General features: G+C 33.6%; 1 protein-coding gene across 1 annotated transcript; it reads left to right on the plus strand.

Moving 5' to 3' along the window:
- The first annotated feature begins 7,125 nt into the window (after positions 1–7,125).
- LOC139864210 (protein HIGH CHLOROPHYLL FLUORESCENCE PHENOTYPE 173, chloroplastic) lies at positions 7,126–11,322 on the plus strand. Its single transcript, XM_071852797.1, has 13 exons — positions 7,126–7,762; positions 8,133–8,345; positions 8,670–8,868; positions 9,240–9,315; positions 9,423–9,558; positions 9,698–9,802; positions 9,903–9,983; positions 10,083–10,172; positions 10,253–10,318; positions 10,404–10,460; positions 10,553–10,630; positions 10,708–10,755; positions 11,077–11,322. The coding sequence occupies exons 1-13, from the start codon at positions 7,208–7,210 to the stop codon at positions 11,146–11,148; spliced, it is 1,776 nt and encodes a 591-aa protein (XP_071708898.1). The 5' UTR covers positions 7,126–7,207; the 3' UTR covers positions 11,149–11,322.
- Positions 11,323–14,954: the final 3,632 nt, after the last annotated feature.

Consider the following 14,954-nt stretch of genomic DNA (forward strand, 5'->3'; position numbering starts at 1 on the left):
GATTTATCCGACTATATTTAAAGTGCGTAAAATAAATAACAGTAATTAAATGACGATAAATAAAGTGCGTAAAATAAATAACAATATTTAAATGATGATAAATAAAATTGCGAGTATTAAAATTGCGATAATTAAAATTGCGATAGATAAATTGCAATAATTAAAATTGCGATAATTAAAATGACAATAAATAAAATGTAATAAGAAAATAGTCATAACGGTTATAGGAACAGTTAGCTAGGAACAGTTAGCTAGGAACAGTTAGCTAGGAACAGTTAGCTAGGATTTGGTTAGTATAGATTTATAATGTTTTCGTAGTTAATTAATTGGTTACTAATCAATTTTATTTTGTCCATTATTTTCTTCATTATGCCACTTGTCAAATCTTGACTTGGATTCTGATCGGTCAAAATCCGAATATGAAATTTGAATGAAAATAGTTGTTCTTCGGTGAACGGATACATATATTTGCGGATGCAAATAGAATAGTTAATGACTGTTGAATCAGAATTGAAGAATGTACAGTGTAATATGTTAATGTGAGATCTAAATATTTCTAGGGTATTACCTACCCGTTAAAATATTTTCACGATCAACAGTTTGTACAAAAGAATTTTTAATTACAATCTTTATGAAAATATACTTATATATATATTTTCTTCAGATGTAATCGTGGATTTAATGAGTTAATATGATATTAAACTCATCTGATTTACGGTTAGAACTAGAGTACATAATCTCTAAAACATTAGAGATTACATAATCGCCATGAAGGACAAAGATAATGATGTAGAACGATATGTAGAACGAAGATTATGCTCGAGGTATAGATTGTGATGTTGAGGCATGTAATGCAAATGTTGTTGGTGGTGGTACTGGTGCGGTTGATGCTGATGTTGTAGACGTAAGTCTATCTTCCAAATTGCGTACTGTAATTTCCAGAGACTCCATTCTTTCTTTAAACCTAGCATGAAGCTCCCTGACTTCTTCCACTAATCCTACTTGATTAGTAGTCGGGAGTAGAGGTTGAATCACCAACATAACTCTATGAATGCGTTCTTCGAGGCGGAATATTCTTGCAAAGAGTGTAAAAACGGTATTGCGGATTGGTTGACCGGTGAGCGCATCAAGTTCTCCGATGTCGGGAGGTAAATTTGGTTTGCGGTAGGGTTCTCCCTCTTCATTTCTCCAGCGAGTGAGTATGTCTCGAACCCATCCCCATCTCCTCCAAAAAGAAGTGCAGTCAACCAGTTGGGGCACTTCGGTCACACTACCTTCAGAGTCTTCATAATCGCCTTCGGAATTATATGAATTCGAATTTGGTACAGGATCCATCTGACACGGTCAGCTAAAGGATTTTCGATATGAAATAATTTTTGGATTCGGATGATATTCTAATTACATAGAATACATAATACCTATATATAGTACAGAAGATCCCGTAGATTACGAAGGGAATCAAGGAAACGTGTCAGACAAGGTCTAATGTGATGGAATATGAATTTGTCTGTACACCATCTATGCAATAATTACAATAAGATGTGTCGAGACTGAAAAATGATAAGTAGATATTTTTTGACAAGGAATGATATGCAAAACTTTTAACATGCAGACAAGGTCCAAGTCCAGACTCATTAATGTATCCTATCAACTACTAGGTCGAAGTCCAGACTCACTAATGCAAGACCTGGTTCGCTAACACCACCGCTCTGATACCAACTGTAGAGACCCGTCCTAATCTACCTGGACGAAGTCTTCAACATTTGGTCCCATTGCGAGGTACTGTCCTAGATATGCCATGAACGACTCCATGTAATATCTTTAAAATGAGCAAATGCACAGCGAAAGATTTCTTTCATACTTGAGAATAAACATGCTTAAAAGTGTCAACCAAAAGGTTGGCGAGTTCATAGGTTTATCATAATAATCATTTCCATAATTTTAATAGACCACAAGATTTCAATTTATAGGTAACCATACACTCGCAAGTGTTATAAAAATCAATCATATGGATTGAACACCTGGTAACCGACATTAACTTTAATGCATAGAATATCCCCACAGACATCTCGTCTGTATAATAATAATCTCGAAGTACTAAAGCCATCCATAACCTGAATGGGGGTTGTTAGGCCCAATAGATCTATCTTTAGGATTCGCGTCAATTAGGGGCTATTTCCCTAATTCTTAGGTTACCAGACTTGAAGGGCGATTTTTGATTTTGATAATCCAACCATATAATGTAGTTTCGATTACTTGTGTCTATTTTGTCAAACATTTATAAAAGCATCGCATGTATTCTCAGTCCCAAAAATATATATTGCAAAAGCATTTAAAAAGGAAACACATAAAACTCACGATACGATATTTTGTAGTAAAAATATGCATACGACGCAACTGAACAATGCAAGGTTGGCCTCGGATTCACGAACCTATATCATTTATATATATATTAACACATATATATATAAACATAATCGAACAAGTTATATTTTAATATATATATTATTTCAATTGTTTATATTTTTATCTCTATATGTATACTTTTATATATGGTTTATATAAGTATTTTAATAACAATTTATTGTAATAATAATAATAATAATATTAATAGTAATATTGTTAATAATAATAATATAGTTCTTATAATAATAATAATAATAATGATACAAGTAATTAGTAAAAATGATAGTAATGATAATAATAATATTAATGTTAATAATAATAATAATAATAATAATAATAATAATAATAATAATAGGAATAATAATAATAATAATAATAATAATAATAATAATAATAATAATAATAATAATAATAATAATAATAATAATAATGATGATGATGATGATAATAATAATTATAATATTCATAAAATTAATAATAATAATCATATTTATAAAATAATAATAAAGATAAAAACAATGATAATTCTAATAATAATACTAATGATATTTTTAAAAATGATAATTTTAATAGTCATGATAATAAGAATACTTATACTCATAATGATAATAATGTTAATGGTAATCATAATATTTATCTTTAATAATAATAATGATGTGATAATAATAATAATAATATCAATAATAATAATTATAATATTAATAAAAGTAATAATAATAATAAATAGAAATTCTACCTCAAAAAGAAAATAGCTTAAAAATAATGCCCCAGTCCGGGCTCGAACCCAAGACCTCTCGCTCACCCACAAACACACCCAACCATTTGACCAATTTAGTTTTTCTGAAATAATGCCAAACCCAAAAATATATGACCCGTTTTTGTTTCATTTCGGCCCAACAAGAAATCAAAATAAATCTCGGCCCAATCATAAAGATACACGGCCCAAGTTCCACAATAATCTTCACAGCCCAACATGATAATTTAAAAACCCATGTTAATAAGTATATGGATTCAAGGCCCAATAGTATCAATTAATAAGAAGGTTTCGGTGTTGTTATAAAGTGAAGCAGAAACTGCAAGTGGGAATGAATATAGCTCTTCATCACGTCACCTTACATCATAAATATCGTGTATATAATCTTCCTTACATCTGTCACCGTTGTTATAATTACAATTACTGTATCATAACTATATTATCACAATCATCTTTATCATTAGCTTCGTAAATAGTAGTAGAGTTTTGTGGGTTTTGTTGGGTTGTCGAAAAGGAATAAATAACGGTTTAGTTGATGGTGGTTGTCGATGGATTTACAGCTGCAAACAGGAATGAAAGAGGTGTTCGTTTATTGTTTAGCTCAAACAGAAAGAAAAAATATATATATATAAAATATGGTAGTTTGCTGTGGGTTTAAGGTGGTTTAACATAAATAAAATAGTAGGGTGGCGGTTCATGGTTGTGCCAGATTGAACAGAAAAATAGTGGGTTTTAGTTACAAGAATTTGAAGAAAGAGAGAGAGAGGATAAGTGAGAAGAGATAGAGAGGTGGTTCATGGTGTAAATGAGTTGTGGTGACTTGCGAATTAATTGGAAACAGAAAGATGAAGAAACTATAAAGATGATGGTTGAAGTGGTGATGAGGGTGGTTGCTCGTGGTAGCCGTGGTGGTGGTTGTAGGTGGAGGAGGGTGATCGGTTGTTGCCGGTGGTGGGTATAGGTGCTCGACAACTAAAACATGAAAGGGTGGTGGTGTGTGATTTCTTAAATCTATGCACATATATATATAAATGTATATTATATAGATATATATGAGATGCAGTGGGTATGTGTATATAGACTTTAGATGGTGATCAAAGACAAAAACAGTAAACATTATAATCCTAAGGAATTTAAAAGGAAACAGTGTGGGAATAATAAATGAGATGTAAAATATATTACTCCGTACCCATAAAAGATAGTGGGCAGACAAGAAACAAAAAACCCAAACAGTAAATTAATTTACATCATTCACAATTCAATCACAATATCAATCATAAACAATGTAGTCATCGAATCATTTGGATTCTAATTACCGAAAGTTTTAATAGGAATATTATATCGTATTCCGTTATTAATCAGTGGTAGATAAGAGTCTTCGGTAAAATTCTGAATTTTTAAATTAATTGTTTTTATTTATTTCAATCATTATGGTATAAAATTCGATCATTAATTTATTAAATAAACATTACATCAACTGTCCCGCTCGATTCTGGGTAAAATATAAAAAGTGCTAAAATTTAATAACTAGATCCTAGATACATTTTTAGTAAACCTAAATTTTATAGAACTCATTTTCGGATCACCGTTTATTTTAAAATAATATAAGTTTGAATTTAACTTGCTTAAATAACCATCGAATGATAAACGAGTGTTTCTATCGTTTACTAAATAAATTTGAAACTATATTTATATATTCAATATACCTTTATATATATATATATATATATATATATATATATATATATATATATATATATATATATATATATATATATATGTTAATAATAATTATTATATATCGTTTTATTTTACATAGTTAATTATAATATAATATATTTCAAATTATTATTTATATATATTTAAATATATACGTATCTATTTACAAGTAATTGTTCGTGAATCGTCAGAAATGGTCGAAGGATAATTGCATACATGAAACAGTTCAAAATTTTTGAGACTCAACCTAACAGACTTTTTTTATCGTGTCAAAAATACTAAATCGTATCGAGAGTTTGATTTAAAATTAGTCGAAATTTTTCGGGTCGTCACATCGCACGCGGTGCTTGGTGCGTGATGCATGTTGCGCCGGAACTTTCAGTGGTTGCATCTTTTGATTTCTTGCTCCGATTTAATCACTTTTTTTTTATATCGTGTATATTATCGAGATCTAACTATTGAAAAGGTGCTGAAGTGACAAAAATATTTTTGAAAATAAATTTGATTTTGCGATCTATACATAACGTAGAATATAAGCGATTTCCAAAATGTGTTGTAGGGGTTTCGTGTACTTTTAGTCAAAATTGGTGATAAATTTAACGAATTACAAATTAGAATGTGTTATGAATTGTCAAAGTAAGTTTAAAAGTAAAAGTCAACGAAAACGTCGAAACCGAAGGTCTTCGAGGCCAAATTTTGAAAAAATACACGATTTCAAAAATAAAAAATAAAAACACTGTGACTAAATCGGAGCTACGAGTCGAAGGATACGATTATTCAAAGTTGTCGTGCAACTCACCCCAAGCATTACACGCCGCGCTCGTGTTTGGTGCGTGTTGCGATGAAAATAAGTTGTCTCGGTGACTAGTTCGGCAACATGCATAACATACAGGCCAACACGCATCATGCGTGGTGCGTGGGGAGATGTCATTTTAAAATTACGCTTTTTGAAGGCATATTGTAAAACACTTTTACTTTATTAGAAATAAGGGCATTTTGACCAGTTTCTCTTAGTTTATTATATACTGTAAAAATGTTTTTACAAAATGGGATTCACATGTATAGTTTGTCACATCTGATTATCTGAATATGATTATAGACACGTTCAGGCCCAATTGGGAAAATATCAGCAATTTATTAAGCCCCTTCTAATTTGAAGCCTGTAGATAGGTAATTAATAGCCCTTTGTAGCCTCGTTATGGCCTTTTCTGAAGCAATAGTATCCCATGTTATGCCTTTTTAAACATAAACTCACTCTCAAAAATCATCAAGTCAAATTGTAAGAATAGGGTACACTTAAACTTATAAATTATCAACCAAATTTATATCTAACCAATTATAAAGATTACCGAAGTAAAATCATTAAAAATCACAAAATTAACGATGAAAGAATTAAAAGGATAAAAAGTTAATAACTAAAGTAATAGTGGCCTAGTGATAAAGACTCTTTCTACAAGAGTGCTCCCAATGATGATACTCCTTCTTCAATTAATTAATTAATTAAATGTACAACTAAGAAGCAAAAAGTACCACACATATAAACATATTTCTCCGTCCACAAATATTTCACAAAAGGACATGGAGAGGGACAAGAAGAAGGACTAAAGGCTGGGCGACCTCCTGTACTAACCGCTGCCACTGGTGTTCACATGGCCAAAAGGCTGGGCGGGAGTCAAGTAGTAACCGTTGGGAGCTCCCCAAGGGTAAAAATACGTAGCAGTCCATGCAAAAGAAATATACGGCCAATGAGATTCACTCATGACGACTTCACGCTACCCACAAAAAGAGTTGTAGGCCTTAAATTAGTCACCTCGCAATGGTATGTTATGTGTCATTTCCTACGTCATGTGCTAGGCACATGACCAATTAACCGACTTTCACAGTATAAATAAGGTGTTAGAATTCATTTGTGAGATTAGACTTAGATTGATATTGTGTGTGTTTACATATTTTCTTTCTTTTCTCTATCGTATTGTAATCATTGAGTATTCAAGTCGGTTAATTGGTCATGTGCCTAGCACATGACGTAGGAAATGACACATAACATGGTACGAAAATTGTCTATCAGTTACTTGTATACCAATTTAAGCCTTGACTACGAAAGGTAATTTTAAATAGAAAAAAATAAAAAGTAAGAATGAAAAGGTTGAAAAAGGAGTGAATTTAAGTATGAGTACGTGGCAAATTGTTTATGTCACATGAAGGGTCCCTACCAATTATCCTTATTATGTGGTTCTAACTCGAGTCACACTTGACATATCCATCTTACCAAATTAACCTTCTTTATTCATCATCTCATTTGATCAATCACAAACACAAATTAACAACATGACAACTGCAACTGCTGCAGTTGCACTTACCTCCCCCACAACTTACACCAAAATTGCCTCAAACAACATAACCCTTTACAATGATTTCAATCGCACGTCCAAATGCTGGATCCCCAATAATCCTAACAGACGTTTGCTGATCGCTAAAGCTTCTTCTTCTTCGTCCACGTCATCGTCATCACCACCTCCGCCCGAACCGGGCGAGGGTAATGATGATGATAAGAAGCAGAGTGATGACGATGATGCTGACGTACAGAAGGCGGGTTCTTCTGTGTCTGTGATGAAGAGACTGGTGGATGCTAATCCGGTTGGGTTAGGAAGACGATCGAGACAGATATTTGATGAGGCGTGGCGTAAGTTTTCGGAGTTGGGACAGATATCGAGGACGAGTCGTACGAATGATGAGAGTAGTCTTCTTATTCAAGAGGGTGGGCCCATGTGTGAATTTGCAATCCCGGGTGCTCAGAATACGACTGTACTTGTTATCGGGGCGACTAGTCGTGTTGGACGTATCGTTGTTCGCAAACTCATGCTCAGGGGCTACTCTGTTAAGGTACATGATTAGTAATGTTTAGTTTATGCAATTCAAGATATATTAATTTTGCAACAAATGTATCTGATTTTACACTTGTTTTTTATCCTATTATGATTTTAGGCTGTCGTTAACGTACATAATTATGTTGTGCATTGTGGTTGAGGGCGTTTATGCAAATGTACAATGAATTTATGAAACGAAAATTAGCAAAATTCTTTTTTATTAATGTGAGTACCTAAGTAGTTCAGGTAGTCTATTGTATGTATCAAATATGTGGAATTGTGTGTGAAACATTGTATGGTTAGTTACATTTTATAACACTCAATCTATAAAATAAATAATGTCAAGGATAATGTTGATTAACGTGATTAATTATCGGATTAATTAGGCTCTAGTAAGGAACGCGGACCAAGAAGTTGTCGACATGCTGCCAACTTCTGTTAAGATTGTGGTTGGTGATGTCGGAGATTCGGCCGCACTAAGGGCTGCTATAGAAGGTTGCACCAAGATTATTTATTGTGCCACCGCTAGATCCTCTATTACTGTCGATCTTAACCGAGTCGATCATCAGGGTGTATACAACCTCAGCAAAGCATTTCAGGTTCTTTTTTTCCTGTTGCACCTTGAAATTTATTTCAGTATGTATTGAATCCTTAATTTTGCTTGAGATCTTATAATCACATGTCATTGGAACTTACAATCACATGTGATTGTTCCGCGTTTTTAATCCTAGCCAATCATATGTGATTGTCCCGCATTTTTAATCCTAGCCAATCACACATGATTGTCCTGCGTTTTTAATCCTAGCCATTGATTATATTGATCCAAGGGCTGAGATTTATCCCCTGATTTTCAAGTAAAATTAAGGATGCAAATGAATATTTCCCTGTAACTATAATGTAAATGATTGATATACCTGTTTTAGGACTACAACAATAAGCTAGCGCAGTTGCGAGCTGGAAAAAGCAGCAAAAGCAAGCTTTTAATTGCTAAGTTCAAGTCTGCAGATTCATTGAATGGGTGGGAAGTTCGCAAGGGAACTTATTTTCAGGATGCTGCTAAATATGATGGAGGAATGGAAGCTAAGTTTGAGTTCAGCGAAAATGGTGATGCAATTTTTTCAGGTACGAGCGTTTTAGGCTTGCAACATATCTCTCAACACATCACTAAATACGTCTCTCGTGCAAGGTTGCGAAAAACACTATGCGCAGTACACAGTTGAAACTTTTTAGGAGGTACTCAACAACTCGGGGAGTACTCGGACGTTGACTAAATTGACTTTGACATAGTTTTGACCAATTTTCAGAGTAATCCCGAGTTTTGACCGATTTTCCAAATAATCCCGAGTTTTGACCGGGTTTGACTGAGTTTGACCAGTTTTACCGAGTACTTTCCGAGTACTCGACGAGTAGTTCTAAGTTCTGCTCTAGTGTTTTTCTTTTTTTTTTTTTTTTTTTTTTTTTTTTTATTTGTATCTATATCATTATATGTACAGGTTATGTTTTCACAAGAGGAGGATATGTGGATTTGTCAACTAAGTTATCACTTCCTCTTGGTAACACTTTGGACAGGTATACCTCATTTTAGCTGCTTAATTCCACTTGCAGAGTTAAAAAATTAAAACAAAAATATATATAGAAATCGTGCATCAACATTAAGTAGATTATCACTAATTCAGGTATGAAGGTCTCATACTTTCTATAGGGGGAAACGGAAGGTCATATGTTTTGATTCTCGAATCTGGTCCTTCAGGAGACACAAGCCAAAGCACCCAATACTTTTCTAGAATTAGCACAAAAGTAGGGTTTTGCAGGGTGAGCCGTCATATCCTTCGATCCATAAATGCGCCGAGTTAGTTACTCGTTAAGCTACATTCAACAGTCTTATTTAGTTTTCTGGTTTTGACAGGTGGGAATCTTACCTCTACATTTTATCTCATATTTGTGTTTTTAGGTAAGAGTACCATTTTCATCATTTCGGCCAGTCAATCCCGCTGATCCTCCACTTGACCCATTCCTTGTGCATACATTGACCATACGCTTTGAACCCCGAAGACAGGTATGTTTATCGTATTCAGAACTAAGCTCAATCAAAACATTTGAATCATTTAGATTTTGAACCATTCAGCGCTTAATTTTAATCATTTTCATTCTGATAGAGGCCTGCTGAAGGGGCTGCTGGAGTGAACCAGGATATGAGAAGCTTCCAAATGATATTGGAATACATTAAAGCATTGCCGGTAATTATTTATGAACTTTTTGAATAATTAATCTGATGGTTAAGTTATAACTACCTCTGTACAGGAATTTCAGAATCTGAATAACGATATCTTTTGCAGACTGGACAAGAAACAGACTTCATTTTAGTCTCATGTACAGGTTCAGGAATTGAAGCTAACCGAAGGGAGCAAGTTTTGCGAGCAAAAAAGGTTTGTTCTTTGTTGATTTTATAGTTATGCTATATCGTTTAGTACAACTAAATTATTTATTGATTGATATCTCTATGTAGGCCGGAGAGGATGCCCTGAGAAGATCAGGCATTGGGTATACTATAATTCGACCTGGCCCATTACTGGTGAGTTCAGGTTAATTCAGTTTTATGAAAATAAGTCAACAATCGAACCACAAGTTAACTTGCTTTTGACATTTGGGATTATCAGGAAGAACCAGGGGGTCAACGCGCACTCATTTTTGATCAAGGAAACAGGATATCTCAGGTGAGAATAGCGATAATGGTTATTTAATTAATAATTTGTCATTATCTATGAAATGAAATTCTGCTCGAGCTTATCAACTCGGCTACTTGTAGGGGATCAGTTGTGCTGACGTGGCTGATATCTGTGTCAAGGCATTGCACGACTCAACCGCAAGGAACAAGAGCTTCGATGTAAGTAACATTTTTTTCTTCTGTGAATCGTAAATAACTTTGTTGGAATCGAACGATGATGTGTTCCTTATAAGCAGGTGTGCTATGAGTACGTTGCAGAGCCCGGGAAGGAATTGTATGAACTGGTAGGTGTTTCGTGCGATTCCATTTGATACATTTGACACACACACGCACGCGCGCGCACACACACACACACACACACACACACACACACACACACACACACACACACACACACACACACACACACACACACACACACACACACACACACACACACACACACACACACACACACACACACACACACACACACACACACACACACACACACACACACACACATATATATATATATATATATATATATATATATATATATATATATATATATATATATATATCTTATTACGAAGAAGCTGATAGTTGTATGTTTATGCGCGTAGGTGGCACATTTACCAGACAAAGCAAATAACTACCTGACGCCGGCATTATCAGCCTTGGAAAAGAATACATGATTTTGACAAAGCGATAGCTGCTGTCGTGCATATTCGTGATGATGTACATGAAACTACATATACGTACCGCTTTCATTACACTTGTAAACTTGTAATCTAAACATGAAAGGAACATACAGAACACAAAACCCGGGATAATTGTTGTTGCTGTTATATCACTTAAAGTTCGGATAATCCGATATCTGAATCCAAAATTTCGGATATCCGGAACGGTTTCCGGATATCCGAAAAACCGGATATCCAAGAATTTTTGGATTCGGATATTGAATGATCAAATCCACTATCTAATTTTCGGATATCCACTATTGAATGAAAATCCGCTTTTTGACATACTACAACAATAAGCAATCCACTATCGAATGATCAAATCCACTATTCAAAGGACTACCAGTGAAAAATTAAAAGTACAGGGATAACGCGTGAAAAATAGGTAAACCACATGGACGACCGGTGTAATTTTGTCTTTATTGAGCTTATAACATTAGATATTTAGAACGAAAACAAGAGGGAAAAAGTTGCACAGGCCCGCGAACCAAACGCAAACCTTCCACTCTCAATATAACATTTAAGTCCATAGCTGAACCATACAAGTGCGTGCTTATGGCGTCATGGGATGGGTGGTAACTGATTTTAGTTATGAGATATTGAGTGGTTTTACGGAGGGATTGTTGAATTAGACTACTCACCACCATAAACTAATACTATAATCTATAAATTAAATCTAACTAGTTATCGAACCCTCGCTTCGCGCCGGGGGTTCGATTTTCAATGTATTTTATTGTGTTTAGTTTGTAAAATTATTTCGTGGCTAACGATCATGTCGTTGATGCGCAACTCGAGTCGAACTAAAAGGTATAGCCTGTCAAAGATTTAAATGTTATTTTACATCTCCTCGTTTCGCTATGGAATTGTCGACTTTTAAAAATTTAACGCAAAATCAACGTGTATGAAAAGTACCTCAAATATTTATCGTTTTTAAAAAACGTCCGTTTCGCCTATAGTTAGTGACATTGTGTTCTTAAAATTATTTCGAGTTTAACGATGTCGAAAAAATTTAACTCATTGCGAGCGAGAAGATATGACCCGTTGAATATTTGGGTGGAGTTTAGTTAAGATATTTTATGAAAATAGTTATTTGACACTTAACCCCCTGTTTGGGGGTCGGTTTTATTTTTTGAACAAAGTTGGAGGGCTTTATTTGGGAAAAGGAAGGAAAAAGTAAAAAAAAAAAAGTTGAAAAGACAAAAATACCCCTGATTACTATTCACCATTTTTGCGTACTAGTTAATATAGTAATGACCAGGGGCGGACCTATGAAGGGTCAGGGTGGGTGGGTCGGCCGCCCCCAGTGGATTTGTAATTTTTAGTGTAAATTTTTTCGGTTTTTCGATTTTGACCCCGGTGGAATTTTTTTTTGCCCCAAACTCTTCATATTTTGTCCCCAAACCTTCATATTTTGCTCCAAAAACTTAGTATTTTGCTCAAAAACCTCTATATTTTGCCCCAAAATCTCTATATTTTGCCCCAAAATCTCCATATTTTGCCCCAAAAAAATCTCTACGTTTAGAAATTTTTTTCGCCCCCAGTGAAAAAATTTCCTGGATCCTGACATAACGTTACATTACGTACACTATATAATTAATTCATAGATAAATACACTGATTTCTATCATTTGACACTACAAGAAAAATCAATAGAGCAACCAAATTTTTACCATGTTTCAATGAATTCCATAGATATCAGGATAATCGGGATTCCAGAAACTTTATATACTAATCTGAAGACGTATGATTCTTGTGGAAGATCATTCAAAATTTTAAGTACATATTTAGAACATGGTAGGTTATAGATATTTCTAGAGGTCTGGTTTGTCCTATTTCTACATTGATCTACTTTTGAATATATCTATTTATTTAGTAGGAGGTTTAATTTATCATATAATCATATTATTGGTCTGTGTATGTATTGTTTCATATGTTATTTCTACATTGATCTACTTTGAATTTACCTATTTATTTAGTAGGAGTGTAATTTATCATATAATCATATTATTGGTCTGTGTATGTATTGTCTCATATGTTGTATACGTTTGGATGAACTTATAGTTAGTTTATTTCTAGCACACATTTTAAAGCTCAATGTAATATATATTTAAACTAAAGGGAAATCTTAGCTACAAAAGCATGTAGCTAACTTCATAGAGTGTCCCAAAAACTAATGTTTTTCAATTTTTATTTGTTTTGAATGTTATATTATCTTTTTAGGGGAAATCTTAGTTACAAAAGCATGTAGCTAAAATAGTTGCATACGAGTGTCCCAAAAACTGATATTTTTTAATTTTTATTTGTTTTGAATGTTATATTATCTTTTTATTGGTCAAAATATAGTTTAGTATGGTTTTTTTTTCACCATATCTATGAAATTTCCTATTAACGATAAACAAAACTATGGTCAAATGGAAATTACGTCATTCATACTGCTTATGTATATTATGTGTCATCATATCATAGGGTTAAAATACATGTGAGAAAATAAACGTAATAGTGTGTGATCACATCTTTTGTTTACATTTTCACATCGAGATAGCAAAAAGAATAGCTAAAATCATAAGAATCGGACCATTTTTGAAACACACATGCAGCGTGTTAGCTACATTCTTTTGTAGGGAACATTTCCTCTTAAACTAATATTATGATTATGTAGTATTCAAGTTACACTTATTTAATTTATGCGATACTAGCATACATATTTTGTTGGTGGAATGGAATAGGTGAAAACCATCAGCTGTCCATTTGGGTTCAAACTTTCAACAACTAGTGCATTATCGTACTTAGTCAAAGGAAGATGAGATGACATAAAGTTACAGTTCTCCATGTTTATGACCTATACAATATTGAGATTCAAGAAGTAGTCAAACGTTACTTTTCTGTCAAGTAATTTATTGTTTTCCATTACACTTAGAATTAGTGTTGTAGCTATAGTTAGTTACCTAAATAGAACCAAATTATGGATATAAAAACTAGTTTTCCTTGTATTCGGTGTATTCAATCAATAATAGAACTTCCTTTTATATAACCTTTTAAAGTATAAGAGCGGTGGATCCACCCATATCATCAATTCAAATAACTGTCTGTTAATCGAATCCTAAATCGTATGTTCATAATCCCCAAATCAAAATCAAATCCTAAATTCATCTTCAATTAATCATGGCAGACGATGAAGTGGAAACAAGCAACAAAACCTCAATCGATATATCTTCATCATCCTATCTTTCCTTTGCAGATAATCCGAGTATGAAATTTGTGAGAGATAACGTTCTCAAAGACGATAATTACAGTGATCGGAAGGATAACATGATCAATGCACTTCTTGCCAAGAACTGAATAGGTTACACCGATGGATTAATCAAGATGCCCAAAGAAGAAGCATAAGATATGATGAATTGGTGAAGGTGTAACGCGATGGTTCGTGGATGGATTGTAAGCTCCATGGAAAAGGAAATTAAGGCCATTGTTAAATACAATATTACTGCAAAAGGTATATGGAATGATATTCAAGAAAGATTTGACAAAGAAAACACACCTCACACATATGAGCTACGAAGAACCATCACCACAATAAACTAAGGAAGTTTGTCCAACTTATTATACAAAATTGAGAAGTGTCTTGGATGAAATACAGTCATTTAGCAATATCCCAAACTGCACTTGTAAAGGGTGTAAATGTGATCTTGGCAAAACCTTTGCATCAACGCGAGACAAGGAAAGACTATATGATTTTTATGGGACTCAATGAGGAGTACAAAA

This window comes from Rutidosis leptorrhynchoides, chromosome 1, assembly GCF_046630445.1.
Source record: "Rutidosis leptorrhynchoides isolate AG116_Rl617_1_P2 chromosome 1, CSIRO_AGI_Rlap_v1, whole genome shotgun sequence".
In the NCBI taxonomy this organism is placed as follows: Eukaryota; Viridiplantae; Streptophyta; class Magnoliopsida; order Asterales; family Asteraceae; genus Rutidosis; species Rutidosis leptorrhynchoides.

Excerpts from the sequence above, each read along its gene's own strand:
- LOC139864210 (XM_071852797.1), top strand. The coding sequence starts at position 7,208 with ATGACAACTGCAACTGCTGCAGTTGCACTTACCTCCCCCACAACTTAC. Across the intron at positions 9,984-10,082 it reads AATACATTAAAGCATTGCCG|ACTGGACAAGAAACAGACTT; the intron begins GTAATTATTTAT and ends TATCTTTTGCAG. Across the intron at positions 10,461-10,552 it reads AAGGAAACAGGATATCTCAG|GGGATCAGTTGTGCTGACGT; the intron begins GTGAGAATAGCG and ends GGCTACTTGTAG.